Here is a 24,784-nt window from a genome sequence, read left to right as displayed (position 1 = left end):
TTCAAAGGAGTGGTAGAATGGTCTTGGCTCGATTGTATGTAAGTGATGAAATCTATATATATAATATTTCTCAAACTGACAAGGTTTGGGGTTGAAGTGACCTGTTTTTCACTTCTAGATAGCACTTGGGATTGAGTCTGCAGGGTGTTCCGTAATGTGTAGCTCATTCAAGACAAATGAAAACCAAAAGATTGGATGTTGACTGCTGGCCCTCAGGTTGTCTACATATTCAGCTCATCCTGGGATGATGTGATGTAAACACCGTCTTGACCTGTATTTTTCTTTTCTTAGAATGAAGTTTTTCCAAACAATAACTTTATAAGCACATACATCATGTAGGTAAATCTCTTCTTTTCTAGAGGCAGAGTGGAGGTCAAGTATCTGTATCAAAATGTTGTCTTCCACTAAATCTGTTCAGCACTTGCAGCTACACATATTCACTTTTATGCATTTAGGTTGTTTCTGCAGCTTGTTTTCATTAGCTCCTTTTCTTACCTGTGTAATTACAGAAAGCCAGGACGAGCTTGACCAGTATATCAACCACCTTCTGCAAAGCACATCCTCGAAGTGCTATCTGCCACCTCTCTGTAAGAAGACAGAGGACAACCATGTTTTCAGTGCTATCCATTCCACTCGAGATATACTTTCCGTGATGGCAAAAGCAAAGGGTTTGGAAATTCCATGTACGTTATTAACTCTTCTCCGCCTACTAAAATAACTTCTTTTATGAAAGTAATGTGTGAGCATAATGTACAAGTCAAAGGATCCTAAAGGCAGCAAAGTGCAGCTGTTTACTGCCTCACCTTTCCCCTTCTCACTTCCCCCAGTCCTTCTATTTAGGGGCAACGACTTTTCAGCTCTTAGTTGTTTCTTTTCATATTTATATATCTTTGACCTAAATCAAATCCCTTATGATTATACAGTGGAAGTGAGAAATAGATTTAAGGGACTAGATCTGATAGATAGAGTGCCTGTTGAACTATGGACAGAGGTTCGTGACATTGTACAGGAGACAGGGATCAAGACCATCCCCAAGAAAAAGAAATGCAAAAAAGCAAAATGGTTGTCTGAGGAGGCCTTAGGAAATAGCTCAGAAAAGAAGAGAAGCAAAAAGCAAAGGAGAAAAGGAAAGATACCCATTTGAATGCAGAGTACCAAAGAATAGCAAGGAGAGATAAGAAAGCCTTTCCCAGTGATCAATGCAAAGAAATAGAGGAAAACAATAGAATGGGAAAGACTAGAGATCTCTTCAAGGAAATTAGAGATACCAAGGGAATATTTCATGCAAAGATGGGCTCAATAAAGGACAGAAAAGGTATGAACCTAACAGAAGCAGAAGAGATTAAGAAGAAGTGACAAGAATACACAGAAGAACTATACAAAAAAGATATTCATGACCCAGATAATCACAATGGTGTGATCACTTACCTAGAGCCAGACATCCTGGAATGTGAAGTCAAGTGGGCCTTAGGAATCATCGCTACAAACAAAGCTAGTGGAGGTGATGGAATTCCAGTTGAGCTCTTTCAAATCATGAATGATGATGCTGTGAAAGTGCTGCACTCAATATGCCAGCAAATTTGGAAAACTCAGCAGTGGCCGCAGGACTGAAAAAAGTCAGTCTTCATTCCAATCCCAAAGAAAGGCAATGCCAAAGAATGCTCAAACTACCGCACAACTGGGCTCATTTCACACGCTAGTAAAGTCATGCTCAAAATCCTTCAAGCTAGGCTTCAACAGTATTTGAACTGAGAACTTCCAGATGTTCAAACTGGATTTGGAAAAGGCAGAGGAACCAGAAATCAAATTGCCAACATCCGCTAGACCATTGAAAAAGCAAGAGAGTTCCAGAAAAACATCTATTTCTGCTTTATTGACTATGCCAAAGCCTTTGACTGTGTTGATCACAATAAACTGTGTAAAATTCTGAAAGAGATAGGAATACGAGACCACCTGACCTGCCTCTTGAGAAACCTGTATGCAGGTCAGGAAGTAACAGTTAGAACTGGACATGGAACAACAGACTGGTTCCAAATAGGAAAAGGAGTACGTCAAGGCTGTATATTGTCACCCTGCTTATTTAACTTATATGCAGAGTCCATCATGAGGAACGCTGGGCTGGCAGAAGCACAAGCTGGAATCAAGATTGCCAGGAGAAATATCAATAACCTCAGATATGCAGATGACACCACCCTTATGGCAGAAAGTGAAGAGGAACTCAAAAGCCTCTTGATGAAAGTGAAAGAGGAGAGTGAAAAAGTTGGCTTGAAGCTCAACATTCAGAAAACTAAGATCATGGCATTCGGTCCCATCACTTCATGGCAAATAGATGGGGAAACAGTGGATACAGTGGCTGACTTTATTTTTCTGGGCTCCAAAATCACTGCAGATGGTGATTGCTGCCATGAAATTAAAAGACACTTACTCCTTGGAAGGAAAGTTATGACCAACCTAGATAGCATATTAAAAAGCAGAGGCATTACTTTGTCAGCAAAGGTCCGTCTAGTCAAGGCTATGGTTTTCCCAGTAGTCATGTTGTGGATATGAGAGTTGGACCATAAAGAAAGCTGAGGGCCAAAGAATTGATGTTTTTGAACTGTGGTGTTGGAGAAGACTCTTGAGAGTCCCTTGTACTGCAAGGAGATCCAACCAGTCTATTCTAAGGGAGATCAGTCCTGGGTGTTCATTGGAAGGACTGACGCTGAAGATGAAACTCCAATACTTTGGCCACCTCATGTGAAGAGTTGACTCGCTGGAAAAGACCCTGATGCTGGGAGGGATTGGGGGCGGGAGGAGATGGGGATGACAGAGAATGAGATGGCTGGATGGCATCACCGACTTGATGGACATGAGTTTGAGTGAACTCTGGGAGTTGGTGATGGACAGGGAGGCCTGGTGTGCTGTGATTCATGGGGTCGCAAAGAGTCGGACACGACTGAGCGACTGAACTGAACTGCTGTCTTTGATGCATCAAGTTTATTGAGTATCTGTGACCTTTCTCTTATGCAGGTGAGGAATTCACCTGTATTAAATCACCACTCCTCTATTTCACTTCCTCTCACCTGTCCATGCAGTTGTATTAAGATTTAGTTAAATCAGTATTCACTATTTCTGTCTTTGTATGTATATAAATATTATTCCCAACTCAGTATTATAGTATACTACATTATCATTTTTGCTTTTCATTTTTTTCTAAAAATAACAGTTGCCCTTGTAATTAGCTTCACTTCCCTCCAGTGACCACGCAATAGAAACTTCCACAAGGTCAAGCATATGTATGAAACTCATGGTCCCATTACTTAGAGTCCAAAAGTCTTCTCCTGTCTGACTGATTGTTCTCTAGGCCTTTTGCATACCTGGCATCCTGGGACTCTTCTTTATTATAATCCTTGGAATCTCCTTTGCTTATCTCTTCAGTTGGGTTCCCTGTTTCTTGATTCTGGCATAATGTCCCTTCTCAATTTATTCCTTTGGTGGAATACATTCTAGAATAGTTTCATTAGTTTCACTGGAACAGGGCCCAGTGATGCCCTCAGCGTGCGTGTTTCTGAAGTTCACTGACCGTTTTGGCCTGGATGCCCTCTGTGTCCAGGATGTAGATTTTTTATTTCCAATTGACTGCATGCAGCATGTAAGATCTTAGTTCCACAGCCTGGGATCGAACCCATGCCCCCTGCAATGGGAGTGTGGAGTCTTAACCACTGGACCTCCAAGGAAGTCCCCAGGATGTAGATTTTATCCTGAAATCTTTCTTCACCATCATACTGGAGAATTCCTTCTTGGCTCTCCTATTTTATGTATCTCAGCTTTTCCTCTTGGTTAGCTTACTGTCTTATTTGGTGGAGGACATCCAGTAGTTCCCTGGGAAACAGTTTATGTCAGGTAAAATTGTTGAGACCTTTCAAGTCTGAAAACTGTTGTCCAGTCACTAAGTTGTGTCCAACTCTGCAACCCCATGGACGGCAGCACACCAGGCTTCCCTGTCCTTCACTGTCTCCCAGAGTTTGTCTGAAAACTGTTGTCCAGTCACTAAGTTGTGTCCAACTCTGCAACCCCATGGACGGCAGCACACCAGGCTTCCCTGTCCTTCACTGTCTCCCAGAGTTTGTCTGAAAACTGTTGTTCATTCACTAAGTTGTGTCCAACTCTGCAACCCCATGGACAGCAGCACGCCAGGCTTCCCTGTCCTTCACTGTCTCCCAGAGTTTGCTCAAACTCATGTCCAATGAGTCAGTAATGCCATCCAACATCTCATTCTCTGTGGCCCCCTTCTCCTCCTGCCTTCAATCTTTCCTAGCATCAGGGTCTTTTCCAATGAGTCGGCACTTTGCAGCAGATGGCCAAAGTATTGGAGCTTCAGTTTTAGCATCAGTCCTTCCAATGAATATTCAGGACTTATTTCCTTTAGGATTGACTGGTTTGATCTCCTTGCTGTCCAAGGGACTCTCAAGAATCTTCTCCAGCACCACAGTTCAAAGGCATCAGTTGTTCAACACTCAGCCTTCTTTATGGTCCAACTCTCACATCTGTACATGACTACTGGAAAAGCCATAGATTTGACTATATGGACCTTTATCGGCAAGGTGATGTCTCTGCTTTCCAATATACTGTCTAGGTTTGTCGTAGCTTTCTTCCAAGGAGCAAGCGTCTTATTTCATGACTCCAGTCACTGTCTGCAGTGATTTTTGGAGCCCAGAAAATAAAGTCTGTCACTTTTTCCATTTTCCCCCATCTATTTGCCATGAAGTGATGGGACCCAATGACATGATCTTAGATTTTTGAATGCTGAGTTTTAAGCCAGCTTTTTCACTTTCCTCTTTCACCCTCATCAAGAGGCTTTTTAGTTCCTCTTCACTCTGTGCTGTTAGAATGGTATCTGCATATCTGAGGTTGCTGATACTTCTCCTGGCTATCTTGACTCCAGCTTGAGCCTCATCCAGCCCAGCATTTTGCATGATGTACTCTGCATATAAGTTAAATAAGCAAGGTGACAATATACAGCCTTGACGTACTCCTTTTCCTATCTGGAACCAGTCTGTTGTTCCATGTACAGTTCTGACTGTTGCTTCCTGACCTGCATACATGTTTCTCAGGAGGCAGGTCAGGTGGTCTGGTATTCCCATCTCTTTCAGAATTTTCCACAGTTTGTTGTGGTCTACATAGTCAAAGGCTTTAGTGTAGTCAATGAAGCAGTAGTAGATGTTTTTCTAGAATTGCCTTGCTTTCTCTATGATCCAGCAAATGTTGGCAATTTGATCTCTGGTTCCTCTTCCTTTTCTGAATCCAGCTTGTACATCTGGAAGTTCTCAGTTCATGTACTGTTGAAGCCTAGCTTGAAGGATTTTGCTAGCGTGTCAAATGAGCACAGTTGTTCAGTAGTTTGAGCATTCTTTGGCGTTGCCCTTCTTTGGTATTGGAATGAAGACTGACCTTTTCCAGTCCTGTGGCCACTGCTGAGTTTTCCAAATTTGCTGGCATATTGAGTGCAGTACTTTTACAGCATTATCTTTTAGGATTTGAAATAGTTCAGCAGGAATTCCATCACCTCTACCAGCTTTAATCATAGTAATGCTTCCTAAGGCCCGCTTGACCTCATACTCCAGGCAGGATGTCTTGCTCTAGGTTAGTGACTACACCATCGTGGTTATATGAGTTATTAAGACCTTTTTTGTACAGTTCTTCTGTGTATTCATGCTGCCTCTTCTTAATCTCTTCTGCTTCTGTTAGGTCCATACCATTTCTGTCCTTTATCAAGCCCATCTTTGCATGAAATATTCCTTGGTATCTCTAATTTTCTTGAAGAGATCTCTAGTCTTTCCCATTCTATCGTTTACCTCTATTTCTTCGCACTGTTCACTTAAGGCTTTTTTACCTCTCCTTGCTATTCTTTGGAACTCTGCATTCAGATGGGTATATCTTTCCTTTTCTCCTTTGCCTTTTATGTCTCTTCTTTTCTCAGCTGTTTGTAAGGCCTCCTCAGACAACCATTTTGCCTTGTTGCATTTCTTTTTCTTGAGTATGGTTTTGATCACTGCCTCTTGTACAGTGTTACGAACCTCTGTTGAAAGTTCGTAAAAAAAAAAAAGTTCTTCCGGCACTCTTATCAGATCTATCCCTTGAATCTATTTGTCACTTCCTGTGTATAATCATCAGGGATTTGATTTAGGTTATACCTGAATGGTCTAGTGGTTTTCCCTACTTTTCTTCACTTTAAGTCTGAGTTTTGTAATAAGGAGCTCATGATCTGATCCACAGTCAGCTCTTGGTCTGTGTTTCCTGGCTATAGAGCTTCTCCATCTTCACTGCAAAGAATATAATCAATCTGATTTTGCTATAGACCATCTGGTGATGTCATGTGTAGAGTTACCTCTTGTGTTGTTGGAAGAGGGTGTTTGCTATGACAAGTGTGTTCTCTTAGCTACATATTTTACCTATCCATATGAGAGATTGGCTGGGTATAGGATTCTAGATTGAAATAAATTTTCCTTGATAATTTTGAACACCTCCCTTCACTGTCCTCTTGCTGTCAGTGTTGCTGTTGATAAATCTGAACCCATTCTAATATTTGATCCTTTAAATGTAAACTGTTACTCTCTTTCAAAGTTTTTCTTTACTCTCAGGTTCTGAAATTTCAATGGTGTGCCTTGTTCTGGGTGTATTTTCATCCACTATGTTGGCTGCCCAGTGGATCTTGTCTATCTGGAAATGTGTATTTTTCAGTCCTGTACAGTTCTGATAATTTCTTGATTCATTTCCTTCCTTACATTTCCTCTGTCCTGTCTCTCTGGTACTTTGTGATTCTAATATTGACCTCCTGGAGAAGTCTTTTATCATTTCTCTCCTGTCTTTCATTTCTCTGTGTTTTGCTCTGTTCTGAGGGCAGTTGTTTGAACTTTTTGTTCCACCTGCTCAATTGACTTTTTCCTATTTTGCTATCACGGTTTAAATCTTTGTTCTCTGAATTGTATCTCTTCTCGTCTCATGCATGCAATACAATTTTTATTACTCTAATAAAGTTAATGGCAGAGATTTTTGGTTTTGTTTTTACATTTTCTTCTCCCTAAATGGTCTCCCATTTTCCCCAAGTCAGTGTTTTCTGTTGCTTTTGGTCTCTGTCTTTCACATTAGTCTTTCCTCCAGTGCTGGGTGTCCCTTGGTTATCTACTCATGCGTGAGAACCTCCAAGCCTGTGAGTGGGGCCTGGTGAGTTTATGGGTGTTGGCAAGGCAGATTTCCCAGAGATCTACAATCTCCTTCGCAATGTCCTTTTTAACCGGTAAAGGTCTGATTGCCTATACAGTCACTTATTCCCCCAAGGCATTTAGCCATGCCTTCAGACATGTGGGTCAGCACCCACTCCAGAGACGCACATACCACCCCCTTTATACCCTCTTACAGAGAGATCCTTTAGTCTTCTATCAGGGTGAGCAAGGCTGTTGCCAAGGTGTGTGGAGTTGCAGAAGGCATCTAGGGAGCTCATTGCCTCTCACACAGCTTCTTCTCTCTCTTCCTTCTTTTGGACACCCTCTCTGGACCCCCAGGTGCTAGAGGTCCATGGTGCAGCAAGCTCCTTAGACTTCTGAGGATTCTCTGGTAGAAATTTGACTGGTGCTTGTTTTCCCCACTATAGTCTTGGGGTTTGGTTGCCTTGGGTCTACTAAACCAATTGTCTTTTATCCATTAGCTTTCCAACTCTATCATTGTCTTCTGCTCAGCTTCCCTATTTTTTAGGATTTGCCTTTTTAAAAAAATTATTTTTGTACTGTTATTGGGGGTTTAAGAGAAAGTAAAATAAAAACTTATGTTTAATTCACTAAAATAACCTGGAGGTTTATAAATGCTTTTTAAATACACCACATCTTTACCTTGAAAACTTATTTTCTCTAGATGATACAATATAACCTGGCAGAAAAAGACAGCTTAATAACTAAATATTGATATTAACATCTCATTGTTTTTTAGTCAGTAAGTAGTGTCTGACTCTCTTGCAATCTCACGTACTGTAGCCCACCAGGCTCCTCTGTCCATGGGATTTCCCAGGCAAGAATATTGGAGTGGGTTGCCATTTCTTCCTCCAGGGAATATTCCCAACCCAGGGCTTGAAACTGGGTCTCCTACAGTGCAGGCAGATTCTTTACTGTCTGAGCCATTTCGTTGTCGGTAGATTCTTTAATGTCTGAGCCACCAGGGAAGCCCCTCAATGATAACATGTAAAGGTGATTAAAAGAGGATTTCCCTGGTGGTCTAGTGGTTAGGATTCAGTGCTATCCCTGCCAGGGCCTGGGTTCAGTCCCTGGTCAGGGAACCAAGATCCCACAGGCTGTGTGGTGTGGGCTTCCCTCAAAGTAAATAAAGGTGGTTATAAAACAGAAGCACTAACATCCTGCAGTGGCAAAGGGACACACAATAGTGGACAGGACCTTGGACAAATGGTCTACTGTCTCTGGGTTTCAGTTTCCACATCTGAAATAAAAAGTTGGAGTTGATCATTTCTAAGGCCCCTTCCAGTCCTACATGCTATGTAGTTTTCCCTGAATTCTAAGAGAGAAAAGTGAAAATATATTCCTTAAGCCAAGATCTTTGTCCTGTTCATTGCTTGTTTCAACATTTAGCACATGATCTAGCCACATGAAAAATTCTTTTTGAAATTTAAGTAGTCATTCCTTATTTGGTTTGTATTGAATAAGGAGTAGCCACTTTAGCTCTTGAAAAAATTTTTTTATCCTTTCTCCTGCTTAGAAGAGCTCTTTATTCTTTTTTTCTCTAGTTGTTCCCATGGCTTTGCCAACTAAAGTTCTAAGTGCCCACCGTAAATCGCTGAATCTCGTTGATTCTCCTCAGCCACTCCTAAAAAAGGTAAAGTATTTGGGATCACTTTTTAAGAAGTATAATGTTCTTTGGTGCTGGTGTAATCCCAGGAGCTCTTGTAAATGGTTTACCTCAAGAGAAAGAACATATTTCTTGATGTGCAGGACTTGTAGGGTGAGAAGCTGGGTTTTCATGTGCACCCACTTTGGTGTCTGGATTGTGGTTTATGTCTGTATGCACGTTGAGTTTGACCCAGACCTTTATATGTTGGTGTGAAGAAGGCTCCTGACATTCTGCCACTCACCAGAATCCGTGCCACCGAAAGGAAATGCAGCAACTTGCTACCAACCCTGGCCTCTCTGGGCCCACCAGCCAAGGCTGGGTTGCTTTCAGAGCAGGGCAGGAAACCGGAGCAAGATTCCTCTGGAGAAGAAACTCTCAGAATATTCCCCACTAGTTCCCATAATTTGTTACTTTATTCCAAGTCTCCTTTGCTTTTATCAGAAAGATTTGGCGTCTGTTGGAGACTATTTTAACCACAATTTTATGTTGTTTAAAACTCACATTTTGTGTTTTGCCTTCAAAAACTATTCTCTTGAAGTTTAACGTATAAAAAGTATATAAAATATAAGTATAGGGCTAAGTGAATTATCACCAAGCCAACAGACCCATGTGAGGGACAAGCGCCTTTGGTGCCCCTCCTGGTCGCCTCCTCTCGCTCCACAAGTAACTGCTGGCATGCCTTCTAACACCAGGGTTGGTTTTGCCCATTTTTGACCTTCACATAAATAAAATTTACACAGATTTTAACCTGTTCAGTCTCCTGCAGACAACAACTTTCATAGTGATTCACTGGTCAGGAAAAAAAAAAAGCTACCAAAGATCCCATGAAAACCTGGAGCATGGCACAGCAGCAGAGTGCCAAGACCAGGTTGGCATGTCACTTTCTCGTCTTCTGGAAGTGCATGCCCAGCCCCTGTGCCCTGCTTTTTGTCTTTTGTATGGACAGGCCCCTGAAGATGACTTCCAATTTCCCAGAGATGACCGTGGCGATGTGGACTGTGAGAAGCTGGTTGAGCAGTTGAAAGACTGTTCGAACCTACAGGACCAAGCAGACATTCTGTACATTCTGTATGTAATAAAGTAAGTGCAGGATCTTGGCGAGGTCCAGCTTTCTCTCTCCTTCCTCCGTGGCTTTGTCCTAGGCTTCTTGGCCTGGCAGCCAGCTGCATCATGGTTGTAGTCACCCAGAGTACCCAGACTATATCCCCTTCTGTGCCTGCTGAAATGAGAAGGCTGGCTGAAGCCAGGATCTCACCGTTTCCTGATGTCAGGCTTCTGTTTCAAATGGACAGAAGATAACATGGTCCCGTGGCCCCAAGTGAGGCTCACAGGCTGTGGAAGGGTCCAAGCACTTGGCGCAATGTTCGCTCATGCATTCCCTTCCCTGCCAAGTGAGCTCCACTGCGAGAGAATCTGGCCTATCAACGTTCTGGGCCATACTTGGAGGGTTTTCCATCTCTTGACAGGGGTCCCAGCTGGGACACAAATCTCTCTGGACAGCACGGGGTCACTGTTCACAACCTCCTCAGCGAGCTCTATGGGAAGGCCGGCTTGAACCAGGAGTGGGGCCTGATCCGCTACATCTCCGGCCTCCTCCGGAAGAAAGTGGAGGTCCTGGCTGAGGTCAGAGCCACTGCGCATGTGCGGGCTGGCTGTCTATCCTTTCTAGCCCCGTGCTCTCTTCCTATTAGGAGAGCTGGAGGCAAGCACCTCATATTTGTAAAGGAAACACGGTATTTATTACACAGATAGAGCGGGTATTTGTCTCCTGATCTCCCACAGCTCTTGGAAGGTGGACAGAGCAGTTGAAATTCAGACTGATCAGTTTTGTTGCTTGTTAGCTGCAGAAAAGGATTTACCAAGAAATAAAATGAAAATGCTCTGTGGTCCAGCACCCTCCTAACCAGAACACTCTTATTTCTGCACATCTGTAGTAACAGTCATCAGGGATATTTTAACCCTGAGGCCCTGTGAATTCCAGAACTGCTTTCTATGACACTCAATGTCATTATTATAGTATTTATTATATGTGAATAATGGGGAAACTGGCAATTTAGGACTATAATATGGTCATTAAGTCTTAACATCGGTGTTTAGGACTCAGGATTCACAGGCCCTGCAGAGCCAGGCCTGGGGCCACATTCTGGGGACACAAAGACCACAGGGACCCAACTCAGCCTGGGTTGCTCAGCCTGGAATCTGTATATGAATTTTCAAATAAATGACAGCATAGGTCAAGTTTATAAAGGAAAATTTATTGGCAGTGACCCTTCCCCACCAGCTTTGCTGATCTTTCTCCCCCTCGCCCTCTCCCTGACCATACAGGCGTGCACGGACCTGCTGTCACACCAGAAGCAGCTCACAGTGGGCCTCCCCCCAGAACCCCGGGAGAAGACCATCTCTGCGTAAGTCTTCAGCTTGCGGGGGGACTCAGGTTTGGGGTGGGGAGGACACCTCAGCACCATCTACCATTCAGGAAAAGTCTTTTAAGAGACACTGCCCCTTGAGCCTTGCCACCTGGAAAATGAGGCTCTTCCACGGAGGGCTGGAGGGGCTTGTGGGCGTCATCCATGGTGTTTCTGTGCTGCTGCTGTTTCCTAGGCCTCTGCCCCCCGAGGAGCTCACGAAGCTCATCTACGAAGCCAGCGGGCAGGACATCAGCATCGCCGTGCTCACACAGGTCAGTGGGCCATCTCTGGGCAGCAAGGGCGTGTCCGCCACCACCCAGCCTCTAAAACCCCGTCTCCTCATGTGTCTTTGTCAGGAGATCGTGGTGTACCTGGCGATGTATGTCAGGGCGCAGCCCAGCCTCTTCGTGGAGATGCTCCGGCTCCGAATTGGACTGATCATTCAGGTGATGGCCACAGAGCTGGCGCGGAGCCTGAACTGTTCAGGTGAGATTCTCAAGGGCGGCTTGCACTGCTTGAGTCCACCCCACTCTCCCTTCTCCTGCCACCAGTTCTGTATCTGGGAAAGCTTAACATGTTTGTTTTCAGGAGAAGAAGCTTCTGAAAGTTTGATGAACCTGAGCCCTTTTGATATGAAAAATCTCCTGCACCACATCTTAAGCGGCAAAGAATTTGGTGTTGAAAGAAGCAGTAAGTTAATCTTTCTTTCCTTTCTCATTAATCCTCACCTCCTATACCTAACTCTAACACATCCCTGCCTATGCAAATACAAATGAATCTCACAACTGCACAAGAATTACCATATTGCCTGATGTCCATGGGGATCTCCTTTACTCCTGATGGTGTGGGGGCACTGCAGAGAAACCTAACGCAGCCAGGCCACTCCCACCACAAATAAGGAAGATGAACTAGAACAAGGAGGAGAAAAATCATCACCAACCAGTACAACCCCTGGGAGAAATGAGAATACATTTCTCCCAATACTGAACTTGTGGGGTGCAGTCAGTAGACCACAGCAGCAACAATGGAAGACTTGGAACTTTGCGGTTCCCTCTTAGGAAGGATGTGGCTAGCTAAGACAGCTCTCCCTTGTCCAAGCTCACAGAACTAGCTGGTGACAGGGCTTCGTGAACCTCAGTTCCACAGTTACCAGGGTGTCTGGATGCTTTCACAGGCCACTGCGTTAGAACTCGGTACTAAATTCCCTTTATTTTACATAATAGATGGACTGTGGAACATCCATTGCTACAGGAAGCCCTTTCTCAAAAGGAACCAGGATCGTTTCATGATCCTTTGAAATTACTAAAAAGTATTAGGTGCACCTTTACTACATTTCCAATACCATGAACGCCAATGTGGTGCACAGTGGGCCTGATCGAATGCTCACTTCCCTCTAGTCTTGCCTTGTTTGTCATCTGTAGGAGGCATAGCTGTGATGGCTGCAGGAAGAGGCCTCGGCGCACTGCCCCACTGTTGCCATAGGCGATTCCACCAGAAACAAATCCTTTCTTCCTGACCTGCTTGGACTGCCAATTTTCAGAGAGCTTTTGAAAAGGCTGTTTCAAAAACGTGGGTTTAACCTATTCCAAAGTGTACCTACCTGTCATCCTGTCACAGTGCAGCCTTCTCCTGTGGTCACTTCACCAGAGCCAGGTTCTGCTCCCCTCTCTCACTCGCCAGGAGCTGACCTTGCCTCCCTCCCTCCAGGCCAGCCCCCACAGCACTGGAGACCTGGCTTTCCCCCGTGGTCCTGTCACCCGAGGCCTTGCCCCATCTAGCCCTTGTCAGCTCTCCATAGCAGCATCCGCTCCCTTCTCCAAGCTCCAGCCTTCCCTTCCCACCAGGCTGTGCCCCTCTTCTCAGGGCTGGTCTGTTCAGGCTGCTCCTCCTCCCTGCTCCCACACGTGGCTATCTCCGCCCCACTGCCTCTCACCCCTGGCCCTGTGCGCATGGCTCTGTCGCCATTTGCGGGAACCAACTGCTAAAAATAAAAGAGAAGCAGCACTTGGTCTAAGGTCTCCCAGGATGAGCAGCTGCTGGAGAGGCAGCCACTGGGGAAGCAGTGCACCTCCCTTCATACCTGGGCTCCCCTCTGGTCACAAAGTAGTAGCCACAATCTCTGTGCCTCCTTTAAGGAGGATTTTTATTAACATTGGGCCCTCCCTGTCTTCTAGGACAGACTCTGAGTCCTTACCTCCTGACAGCAGAGAACTTGGGCAGTGCCCACCAGCCCTGCAGCCAGAGTAGTTATCTTCTTCCTTCCTTCCATGCCTTCCTCAGCCAGCCTGGGCTTTCTGCCTCCATTTGGCAGCATCTCTCCCTACTCCCCAACTCTTTTCTTCCTATCTGACCATGTTTTCAAATGCCAGACCAACTCAACCAAACGCTGGGCATAGGTCATTATAAACTCCACTTCAACACCCCCCCCAACTCCTTAAGTGCCTCTTTCCCACCTGTCCCTCCACCCCTGAGTTTCCTTTTGTGATACACTACTTTCTCTTACCAAGCCCCTTCTAAGCTCTGTCCTTCTCTAAACCAGAGGTCAGCAAACACTGCCTGTGAAAGGCCAGAGGGAACCAGTCGGGCTCCATTTGGTCACAGGCCTCAGATTTGCTGTCACAACATGAACACAGACACAGACCACATGTCAGCAAAGAGAAGCCGGGTGCCAGAAAATAATCCTGGACAGTAAAACTTGAATTTCATATCACTGCGTGTGTCCTAAGATACTATTCTAGAGAAGGAAATGGTAACCCACTCCAGTATTCTTGTCTGGGAAATCCCACGGACACAGGAACCTGCCCAGCTATAGTCATGGGGTCACAAAGAGTTGGACACAACTTTGCAACTAAACAACAACAAAGATACTATTAGTTTGTTTTTCCCCCCAACAATGTACAAAGTCATTCTTACCTCATAGGCTGTGCCGAAACAAACAGTGGGTAACCTCTGAAGTTTGCTAACCACTGCCTTTCAGCTTTCTTTCCTCTGTGGGGAGGGGGTCAGGAATGGCTTCACTGAGGGTTTGACTGACGTATCCAGCGCTGCCTGGAACTGCTTCTATACAAACGATATCAGTAATCATTGGTTCAGGACATACAGTTTGGGTGTAAGGTTCCTACTTCAGTGACATTGACAAGAGTCCTAGGTTTAAGGTTGCGACTTGGAGGGCTCTGTGGCCCTCTCCTGAGCTGCTGGGGAGAGCCCTGGGGGTGCGTGGACATGGCACACCCCTCTGCGCCCTGGCCTGCCTCTTGTGCACGAGGCTTAGAAACGGGTGAGGCGACCAGGGGCTCCGCACGTGAGGGCTGTCTTCGCGGCACCTGAGTGCTCAACCTTTAGTGTGGGTGAGTTCTCAACCAGACCCCCGTTAGCCTTTGTAGGCCCAGAGAACAGCCCTCTGCAGCCTTACAGCACCTTGCTGAGTTTGCTTCGTCCTCGTCTTGCTCTCTCCCTTTTTCTCTGTACCGGAACCCTGTCTCCAGTGTTGGGAAATACAATCGCCCAAGTCCTGATTGAATTCTGTTCCCAAATGCTCCCTAATTTTAATTGAGGCAATTATCATTTATCCTCCTCATAATAAAATGAGCTGATTTGCAGACACATTGGTGAATTTATTTCATCAAGCCAAAGAAATGCAGTGTGGGCTGTCATTCTTTTTATTTAATAAGGACATTGGGTACTTCAGATCTTTTTCTTTAGAGTGGGTGTCAGCAAGCAAACAAAGCCAGCATCACGCAATAAGATGTGTTTTGGTGGGTTTTCTCCTTTCCTGAAGGAGGAACGCTCAGGCTCCTTTTCCAAAAGTAATTTTCAGTCCTTTCAAATGCACAATCTTTGAAATGTAAATATACAAGGTAAATATTTAATGTGTTCTGCTCATCAAAATGATATATGTGGTTTGACACAGATAATTACTGAAAAATTGCTACTAGATATAAAGCTATAGAAGCTTACGAAACTAGGAACAGAGTAATGTCACTTGAAACCATACATATGTCAAATTGCAAGCAAGGCCAGAAGAGGTGGTCCTGTCTTTTTGCATATAACATTTGTTAATTATCCTTTATAATTGTTCAGTTTTTTTAAGCAGCCCTACCTGTAACTGTTCAATTTTTATAAATAAGAAAACTCAATTTTTCTTAAATCCTGAGATGTCTGAGATTAATGTTTTCAGCTAATGCCCAGTACACACAGGCCCCTGTGGCTTCTGTTTTCCACTCTCCCCGTGTCCCTCCTCTCGCTCTGGCTAATCTTTGTGGGTCCTCCCTCTCTGCTATCCTTGGGCTCCTTATTTGTCTCCACTCCTCTGGGGTGGGAGGGAGCCACTGGTGCAACACCCAGCACCAAGGGACTGCCTCGGAGGGGCCAGCTGTGAGGGGTGGGGGTTTCCAGTCAGTGGGGCTTCATGTGCCCTTGGGAGGCTTTATCCTGAAGACTGGGCTAGGCCTGAAAGGAGTCTGAGTGGGCAGTGACCTGGTCCCCCATGTACCATTTAGAATGATCACTGCACACAGCATGGTGCACCAGTGAGCGGGGAAAGGCCATAGACAGGCCGCTGCAGCAGGGTGGGCCCCCCCCGGGTGGGCCCCCCCTGCCCCTTCTGGGCTGGCTGCTGCCGTGTCTTCACCTTTGGCTGGCTTGTTCTCCCAGGTCTTCCCTCTCTTGCCCCAAGGCTGGACCTTTATTGGGTGGGCTCAGGTTTCTACAAGGAAGGGGGGTACATTTGGAGACGTAAAAAGTTATTTTAAAAAACACTCAAATCATTGAAGGGCTTTCTGGCCACTCAGGGTTTCCTGCATGCTGCTGACGTCACGTTCACTGTGTCAGCCATTCACTCAAAGGCACACTGAGTGCATGCTGTGTCGCGGGCCCTGCCCCAGGCCCTGGCAACGGGAGTGCACAGTTGCGTGGGGGAGATAGAGACAGATAGACGCGAGCACGCGCATGTGTCCCTCTGAGGGCGGGCGCGATGTAATTTCTGTGGACGCCTTGTGTGTTTGCCTCGCAGTGCGGCCCATTCATTCCTCGACACCCAGCCCCGCTGTCTCCATCCACGAGGTGGGCCACACTGGAGCCACCAAAACCGAGAGGAGCGGCATCAGCAGGCTGAGGAGCGAGATGAAGCAGGTAAGGGGAGCTCGCTGCCGGCCAAGAAGTGATCTTCCTGCCTGGGCTCAGCTGAGAACGAGAGAGGGGCCCCGGGCAGGCCGACCGCAGCCCACTTGGGAAAGGATGAGAGAGCCCTCCTGTGCTCAGACACCCCAGAGCCACTCGCGTGCACCCACACGCGCTTGTCGTTAGCGTTACCATGTTAGGTGAGCATTCCGGAAAATATCCTGCCCCACGTTTGCCTGAGGCCAAGAACCAGTCTTTCGAGAGGACCGCAGCCTCTACAAAAGATCACTGAGTCCTCTCTCCGTCCAGCGTGTCCAAGCGCAACAGTGAAATGGCGGAGTGTAGAAACAGACTGGAATGCTCCTGATAGCCTTGTTTTCCACCCTCCACAGGTGTGTCTTTTTGGTGCTCACCTTTAATTCATAACAAATTCCTTCTCGACTGATCCCACAGAACTGCAAGTCAACAGCCTTTCAGTCCTAATGGGTGGGGTACTATGCTTGGACTTGACAGTGATCTACAGTAGGAGATAGTTCCCTGCTGACTGTGACCTGCAGTGAGAAATGCACTGGGATTTTCTCCATTTCAAATGCAGCCTCAGTAGATTGAGCCCGTGAGGCACTAATGGTCTCGCCCTGCAGGTGGACCGACACTGCCTTGGATGTTCTAGAGGGTGATCCAAGTAGTAGGGCAGCCTTGACTCGAAACTGGTTTTTATTTTCTGATGTATTTTTGCTTTCAGATGACTAGGCGGTTTAGTGCTGATGATCAGGTGAAGCATCTCTGTCTTCTTTCCTCCTTTCCTGTGCTTTATGTTCTTTCTGGCTTGAACGTGGAAACTGAGGCTGTGAGTACAGTCTCAAGCCACGGAGAACAGTTCTGCCCATCAAACAGGCTTGGGTGGTGGCGGCTCCAACAGGCTGTGGCAGGCGGCCCTTGGGACAGGCCGAGCGCTGGACTCAAAAGCAAGAGAAGTGACCTTGCCCCATGCCTTGAGGAAAAAAAAAATCCATTTATCAAACTCTTGGGTTTCAAAAGATACTTTGTGAAACAGATGGATGGAGATGGAGTATCTGTTCTCCTCCGCAGGAGTATCTGTTCAAAAAACGGAACTGAATAGGGACAAGTAGATTCTGGTCACTGATTAGATAGAAAAAACAGAAAAATACTGGAGAACCATTCCTAACAGTTTCCTGTCTCTGTGACTGAGAGAGCACAGAGTCTCTACTGACGTGCAGCTTCCCTGTTTGGTCCCAGGGAAAAACACATGTGCCCTCTCATTGGAATTTATGCTCTTTCCAAGTAAGGAACAGACTTTTCAAATGTCTTCCTGTGCCAGCCACTCGGTGGCACCGTCCTTCTGGTTGCCCACATCCTGATGGTAATTGACTGGAGCTGAATCTGGGGGCTTCCTTCCATCTGTTTAATGCTGTCGTAGCTTATTATGGGGACAGAATGATCACCGTTTCTCTTGCATGGGTTTAGGTTCAGTTACCCAGTGTAGGTATTGTATTTGGCTACTTACTTAGATCAAGGAAACACATTATTCTCTTTCCAAAATTAACAGAAAAGATTAGCATCTCACGGCTGTGACTTTGGAAAATAAGTTGTATCCTAACTTGACAAGCTGCCTCCACACTGACTAGACACAGGGAAGCTCCACACTCAGAGAAAGCGGAGCTCTGCCCCTGCACCGTGGGCCGTCCGCCTCGGGGGTGACTGAGAACTTCCGCCGCCCGCGTCCTCCACGTCTCGCTTCCTCGGCTGTTTTCGAGGCTGCTCTCTGCCCCTCTCTCTGCATGCAGCCTCTGGTGTCAGTGCACGTGACTGAGTGGACTCTCTCTGTTTTGTAGCTCATTTCTGTGAGCCAGGCCGCGTCCAGCAGTGCGCACGCCTCCAAGTCTGCGGTAAACCATGCGTCCCCGCCACCTCCTCGTTGGTGGTGTCCGCATCCTCTCCTTGCCCTTCTCTTGCTCCCCCTACCTCCCTCCCTCCCTCCCCAAGCTGTGAACAGGTCTAAGTGTTAGCATGGGACTGTCACCACGACAGAGGAGAGGCTAGAGAGCAAGCAGAGTTGTGGAACTGAGAGCTTTGTTTTTCCATCTTGAGTTCTCTGCTTATGCTCCTCGGTGGGCTGTGAGTGAGCAACAGTCTTCTCACCGATCCCCAGGAGCTTCTGGAACCTTCGGGGCAGTGGTTATGCATCTTTCTATTGAGCCACGGGGGTGAATCACTGCCCACATGAGCCGATCGGCACTTTTACGAGCTGTGGCCCTACTTGCCTGGAGGCCCCAGCTGAGCTTGAGGAAATGTTCTCATTGCACAGGCAAGTCTTCCTCCCCAAACTAGAGGGAGAAAACCAGCTGAGCCACTGAGGAGTATGGCTGGAATTACTTTTATTTGTCTCTAATTGTTGCCATATTTAAATGGCACTAATGAGCCCAGTGGAATAACCCGGGCTAACAGCCTTTTCAAAATAAGATCCGATGAAGTCAAAACGTGTGCTCCAAGAAGCCTCCACCCCTGCGGAGGTTTAAATTTGAGGTTGCACACTGAGAAAGGAAAACTGCCAGATAGTCCAGAATTCAGATCATGTGTAAGGATGAAGGTTATTCCGTCCCCAACTGGGAGGCCACCAGCAGAGTGGACGTGCGCTTGGCCACAGGGAGGCTGCACCCAGGGAGCCCCGTTCAGATCTCAGACCCCCAGAGCCTCTCCCGTGGCCTCCTCAGTCGTGGGCTGGCCTGTAACTCCTGAGGCAGAAGCCAAAAGGCTGGCCCTGCCCCAGCACTTCCCTCGCAGAGGCCAGAATAAATCCAGTCTCCGGGAAGAGGTGAGGAGGAGATGGTACCCCAGCTCGGAGGCAGGCATCGCCCCGAATGAGGAGAAAGCGCCATGCTGAGAACAGGCAGAATAGAGAGAGAGCCACTGAAGAGCAAGGTGGACACACCGTGGTCTGAGACCTTCCTCCCGGGGCTCACTGGGTGTTGTATTCCCGTGGCCCCAGCCCCGCAGCGCGGTGACCCCCACCCTCCAGGCTCCACAGGAGGAACGCAGTCCCTATGCCTTGTTCTTCCTGGGCTGCGGGGCTGCCCGCGTCTGCACTCAGGGTGCCCGCCTGTGCTCCGCTGCTTACAGGAGGCCGAGGGTGCACAGCGAGAGCCGCTGGTGCAGAGTTGGGGTTCTGAGTCCCCCAGAGCCCACCCCCTGACCTGCTGGGCCTCGGGCCTCTGCCGGTGCACCCCCTCTTGGTGGCTGGAGGAGTGCAGGGAAAAAGCTGGGTCACCAAACCGGTGAAGCCAGCTGGTCTTTCTGACTAGTCCCCGGGCAGCCCTCCTGAGGCTCCTGAAAGCCACACCCTTCTGTCTTGCAGAGGTCCAGCACCCCGTCCTCACCCACGGGCACGTCATCATCAGACTCGGGCGGGCAGCACATGGGCTGGGGGGAACGGCAGGGCCAGTGGCTGCGCAGGAGAAGGCTGGATGGTGCCATCAACAGAGTCCCCGTGGGATTCTACCAGAAGGTGTGGAAGATCCTTCAGAAGGTGAGCCTGGCTGGTGAGCTGCATCACCCCCCACCACCCAGTGTGACAACCCAAATGTCCCCAGGGGCTGACAGTGTCCCCTTGGGGGCCAAGTGCCCCTGGTTGAGAAATGATGGCTGGAAACCGAACCAGTAAAGTGGCGGTCCAGTTGTGTGGAGCCACCCCTGACCTATTTTCTGAACATAGCAAAGTCTGAAGGTAGGCAAGAGGCAGAGAAGGCCAGGAAGGCTCAGGGTAAAATGCTGTAACCCGGTGGACCTGGAATAGCCACACACCTTGGTCCCTGCAGCTACTTTTTCCCTCCTCAGCCCCGGAGCATGCCAGTGTCCTGCCAGAGGGACTGTCAGCCTCCATCAGAAGCTTCTATGCAAACCAAGAACCACACAGGCAGGACTGATTTTTCCTCAGTTATTTTTGTTAGCTTATTTCACAGTAGGAGAGGCCAGGAGAGAAAAGTCACCTCAAAGAGGGTACACAACACCCCCTCCCCAATCTCCTGCATTCTGCACCCTGTGAGGTCTCTGTCAAAGGCCCGAGGGCTCCCTGTCCTCTTAGCTGACTGTGGTCCCCACATGGGAGCAGAGGCCTCCAATGGTTCCTAGAAGACCTTCCCAGTCTTCCTGGGGCCTCGCATGCTTCCATCCGGCCTCCCACTGGCTTGATACCAAGATGCTTTTATTATGAAAAGTGGCACTTTGTACAGAGCCAGCACTTGTTATTTATATACACGAGTGTGCGTGTGCATGTCTGTGCATGTGCTCTAGTCTTTTGTGATTGGTGCTTATTATAGAAACCTCAAAAATAGATGCCTGCGAAGGCACAGAAGTATCACTTTGCCAACAGGAACCATGCACATCTCCCTTGCTCTGGCACCAAAGGGGGCCTCTCAGCCGCCAGGACTGGGCTGCTGAGTGAAACTCAGAGCTCCCACAGAGGATAACCCAGCAGGTCCCTGGGGCGTTGTTCGCATGAGATCTGAACAACGCCTGCCGGCTCCTTAGAACTGTTCCATCGAAAACACAGCCTGTGGGCAGTGAGAACAAGCTCTCTAAAAATAACTCTCGCAGTCTGGCGTGTTCCAGTCCTCGCACTGGCTTCCAGGGCAGCACAACATAAGTGTGTGTGCACACTTTTTAATCAGGCTCTGACATGTGAAATGTGTGTTCCGCCTCCAGTGCCACGGTCTGTCCATCGACGGCTACGTGCTCCCGTCTTCGACCACACAAGAGGTATGATGGAGAAACCCACATGCTGTGAGTTTTCAGCGAGTGCTAAATTTCTTGGACTCTTTCCACTCACCCTTATTTCAAGCTCCTCACATACATACAGGCCATTTGCAGGTCCTATCTCAGGGCTTCCCAGGTGGTGCTAGTGGTAAAGAACCTGCCTGGCAACGCGAGAGACACAGGTTCAATCCCTGGGTCGGGAAGCTCCCCTGGAAGAGGAAACAGCAACCCACTCCAGTATTCCTGCCTGGAGAATCCCATGGACAGAGGAGCCCGGGGGGCTGCAGTCCATGGAGTCGCAAAGAGACATGACTGAAGTGACGTAGCACGCATGCATCTTTCTCAACACTTAACCCTCAAGTTTTACAGTTTTTTCCCACATTTATTAGCATCACCTTTCTTCCTTCCCCTCAGCAGCAGTATATCTGGACTCTCCAGATCTCTAGATTGCTCCTGAAAACTCTGGTAAGGGACGCGCTCCCTGGACCCGTAGCAGCCTCCTCTGACAACTGTCATCTTCCCTGGTTTCTTTCCCCCTCTTCATTCCTTAAAAAATTATTTTTTTAATTTTTACCCCACCAAAGGCACCATGCTATATGCCACAAAGAATAGCGAAGAAAGAAAAAAGAAAGACATGGTCATGTCACTAGAAGTCACAGTCCATGGGGATGGGTGACTAATGCTAGGACAGGGCTGGCTGGCTGGCTCTCAGCCTCCTGCTTCAGAGGATTCCTGTGAGCAGGATGAGCCAAGTGGCCAGCAAGAAAGCCAAGTTTTCTCTGAGTCAGTGGGTGCTGCGGGTGGCATGGGTGACAGACCTGGCTGTCCTCAGCTTGCTCCTGACCCGTCTCTGCTGGTCCCTTGGCAGATGACCCCGCAGGAGATCAAGTTTGCTGTCCACGTTGAGTCAGTGCTGAACCGAGTGCCACAACCCGAGTACCGGCAGCTGCTGGTGGAGGCCATCATGGTGCTGACGCTGCTCTCGGACACAGAGATGAACAGCATTGGGGGCATCATCCACGTGGACCAGATCGTGCACGTGGCCAACCAGCTGTTCCTACAGGACCAGGTGGGCGTGCCTAGAGGCAGTGTAGCTGGGTTGGCTGCCATTCACCTCTGTTGAGGCTGGAGATCCTGTGTCCAGTAGGAAAGGTGGTTCTCAAACAAAGAAGATGTCCTCACAGATGGTGAAAAATGTCAACCATTTGGTTTGAGGCCACTGGGAAATCGTGACCTTTGGAGATGGACAGGCCCCCTTCAGCATAGGTTTTAGAACCAACACATGTCTGGCCCCGTGTAAACCAGAGTCGAGCTTGGAGAAGCCGTCCTCTCATCCTAGGATCAGTGTCACACTGCCCACGCTCAGCTGGGAGCGCCGGCTCTGCTCACACATCACTTCTGCCTTTTCTTCCTGCTGCAGGTGTCGAGTGGAACCATGGACACGCTGGAGAAAGACCAAGCCACAGGCATCTGCCACTTCTTTTATGACAGCGCTCCAAGTGGGGCTTATGGGACGATGACCTACCTAACAAAGGCAGTGGCTTCTCATTTGCAGGAACTGCTGCCCAATTCAGGTTGCCAGATGCAGTAGGACCTCGGTGCTCAGGCTGTCCCTTTCTCGTGGGCACTTCCTTGTGTTCCCCAAGAGTCCCTGTGCTTTCCCCAAACAAAGCCTTGTCCATCAGAATCCCTGGCAGGGAGGGGATGGTAGTGACACACTTGAAAGCAGTAGACATCCGAACCCCAGAAAGGGCCGCTGACTTCTGTTCTCCCCTGAGGAGCACTCGGGGGGTCATCGTCTACACTCATCTCACTAAAACTTTTGTCACAGCATCTGGTCTCCTGGAGTCTGAGGACAGATTGGAAGTGGGTCTTTTGAGTGCAGAGTGAAGTGAAAAGGCAGCTTAAATCAGCTCTTGCGGAGTTCCTGAACAGGTTCCGTGGGCTAGTGACACATCTTCAAGATGGAAAGATCCTTCCAGCAGCTGCAAACTTTACAAAGGGAACATCTTAACAGGGTATGGTCTGTCTGTGGGTCAAATTGTTTACTAAATGGAACAGCTCTTTCTGTGGGGCCTGGTTTTCTTGTGCCTGGCTGGCTTTCTCAGCATCTTGTCCTGTGGGCATGGCTATCTTTGTGCAACAGTTCTCTCACCCAGGTTTAGAAAATTGCTCCCACTTCACTTTGGCTCATGGTCTTCAAGGATTTTATCTTGGCCACCCGTGAATTAGGGGTTTCTCCTGACTTGTGAAAAATCCCACATCTTTCAATCTAACCAAAAAGAAAAAAGGCAGAGGAGGAGCCAGCTCCTCTTATAGCTGGGCCAGCTGTTGTTTGGGGACTGGTGTGGGCAGGGAGTCTGTGTGCACAGGCCTGTGCCCCCACCTCCACCCTCCCCCATGGGGTGATGGCCAGCAGGGAGCAGCACAACCCTGTGTTCTGGGGGAGCCATGTTGTGAGTCTGCAGCATCCAATGCCACAGAAATGCAAGATGTGCTCAGGCCTTTCTCCCAGCAGCACTTCCACCATTAGGCCCTCAGGTGGCTGGGGCTGGAGGCCATGAGCACAAAGAAGCAAGTATGTGAAACCTTTCTCCACAGATTACTAGATGGTTCCTTCCATCATTCATCGGCACATGTGGGAAGCTGTGTCAGGTGTGGGAATACAAAAATACAGGAGCCATGACTCGGCGCTCAGGGTGGAGGCAGTGGGACAGGGGAGGATAAGGTGCGAGACAGGAAGGTGGGACCACCCCAAGGCCTGCCATTGGTGCGGCAGATCCCAGAGACGGTGTGGGTAGGTGGGGCCGTAAGCTCCCGTGGTGGCCAGAGCCGCCTTCTCTGCCACCTCTTTCCTTGGAAGCCTGTTTTCTCCCTTTTGCCTCAAAGGGTCCATGGTTGGGGGGGGAGTCACAGGCTCCACATTTCATAGGAGCATTTTCATAGCCTTTATTTTTGGTGTGTCTAACACATGCTTCCATGGTGGCTCAGTCCATAAAGGATCCACCTGCAATGCGGCAGACCTGGCTTCAATCCCTGGGTCGGGAAGATCCCCTGGAGAAGGGCATGACAACCCACTCCAGTATTTGGCCTGGAGAAGCCCATGGACAGAGGAGCCTGGTGGGCTACAGTCCATAGGGTTGCAAAGAGTCAGACATGACTGAGCGACTAAGCACACAAACAACACATGCTTAACATAAACAAGACTCATGTCATTGGCCAGATAACCTCCCTGCTGGATCATTTCAGACGCGGAGAATGTAAAGGTACAAGCTGCTAAAGGCCCAGTTGCCTCTCGGGCAAAGGCTCAGGAAGAGTTACAGCCTTCCAGATTGAGCCAGGTGCTAATTTAGAACCATCACCTGCCTGTGGATGACGTGCAAAGCCGCAGATGCTGTGTTTGGGCTCACCAACCGAGACGTGGCCAGGAGAAGAGCCATAATAAGCAATTCAGCCGAGCCTTCGATTCACTCTTTGAAACCTCTTTCAAATGAAATCCTGAAATAGTACTGCATTTCCACAGGCATCAAGCTGTCAGCTTCAAAGAACAGGCTTCTGAGGCTTGATCCCTTTCACAAGCAGCTGAGGCCCACGCCACCAAGAAGGGGAACAGATGC

At 48.0% G+C, this 24,784-nt stretch overlaps 1 protein-coding gene across 10 annotated transcripts in view; it reads left to right on the top strand.

Moving 5' to 3' along the window:
• The window catches only part of PHKA2 (phosphorylase kinase regulatory subunit alpha 2), a 91,022-nt gene extending 67,787 nt beyond the window's left edge, over nt 1-23,235 (top strand). For 5 of the 10 annotated variants that reach the window (XM_088833603.1, XM_088833595.1, XM_088833604.1 and 2 more), the window contains 15 exons: nt 510-683; nt 8,768-8,856; nt 9,818-9,951; nt 10,338-10,494; nt 11,197-11,276; nt 11,473-11,551; nt 11,636-11,765; nt 11,868-11,969; nt 16,291-16,409; nt 17,140-17,169; nt 18,251-18,304; nt 19,771-19,941; nt 21,117-21,170; nt 22,036-22,236; nt 22,588-23,235. In XM_088833603.1, the coding sequence (XP_088689729.1) occupies nt 510-683; nt 8,768-8,856; nt 9,818-9,951; nt 10,338-10,494; nt 11,197-11,276; nt 11,473-11,551; nt 11,636-11,765; nt 11,868-11,969; nt 16,291-16,409; nt 17,140-17,169; nt 18,251-18,304; nt 19,771-19,941; nt 21,117-21,170; nt 22,036-22,236; nt 22,588-22,758 (1,745 nt within the window). In that variant the 3' untranslated portion in view covers nt 22,759-23,235. Of the gene's footprint in view, nt 1-509; nt 684-8,767; nt 8,857-9,817; nt 9,952-10,337; nt 10,495-11,196; nt 11,277-11,472; nt 11,552-11,635; nt 11,766-11,867; nt 11,970-16,290; nt 16,410-17,139; nt 17,170-18,250; nt 18,305-19,749; nt 19,942-21,116; nt 21,171-22,035; nt 22,237-22,587 lie in introns of all 10 variants that reach the window. The other 5 variants (XM_088833605.1, XM_088833596.1, XM_088833598.1 and 2 more) reach the window with 5 other exon arrangements.
• Nucleotides 23,236-24,784: the final 1,549 nt, after the last annotated feature.

The sequence above is a fragment of the Moschus berezovskii genome, chromosome X (genome assembly GCF_049115385.1).
Source record: "Moschus berezovskii isolate FMDL1 chromosome X, NW_MosBer_1.0, whole genome shotgun sequence".
Taxonomy (NCBI): Eukaryota; Metazoa; Chordata; class Mammalia; order Artiodactyla; family Moschidae; genus Moschus; species Moschus berezovskii.
The sequence above is the reverse complement of the archived record's forward strand: the minus strand, read 5'-3'. Positions and strand labels throughout refer to the sequence as shown.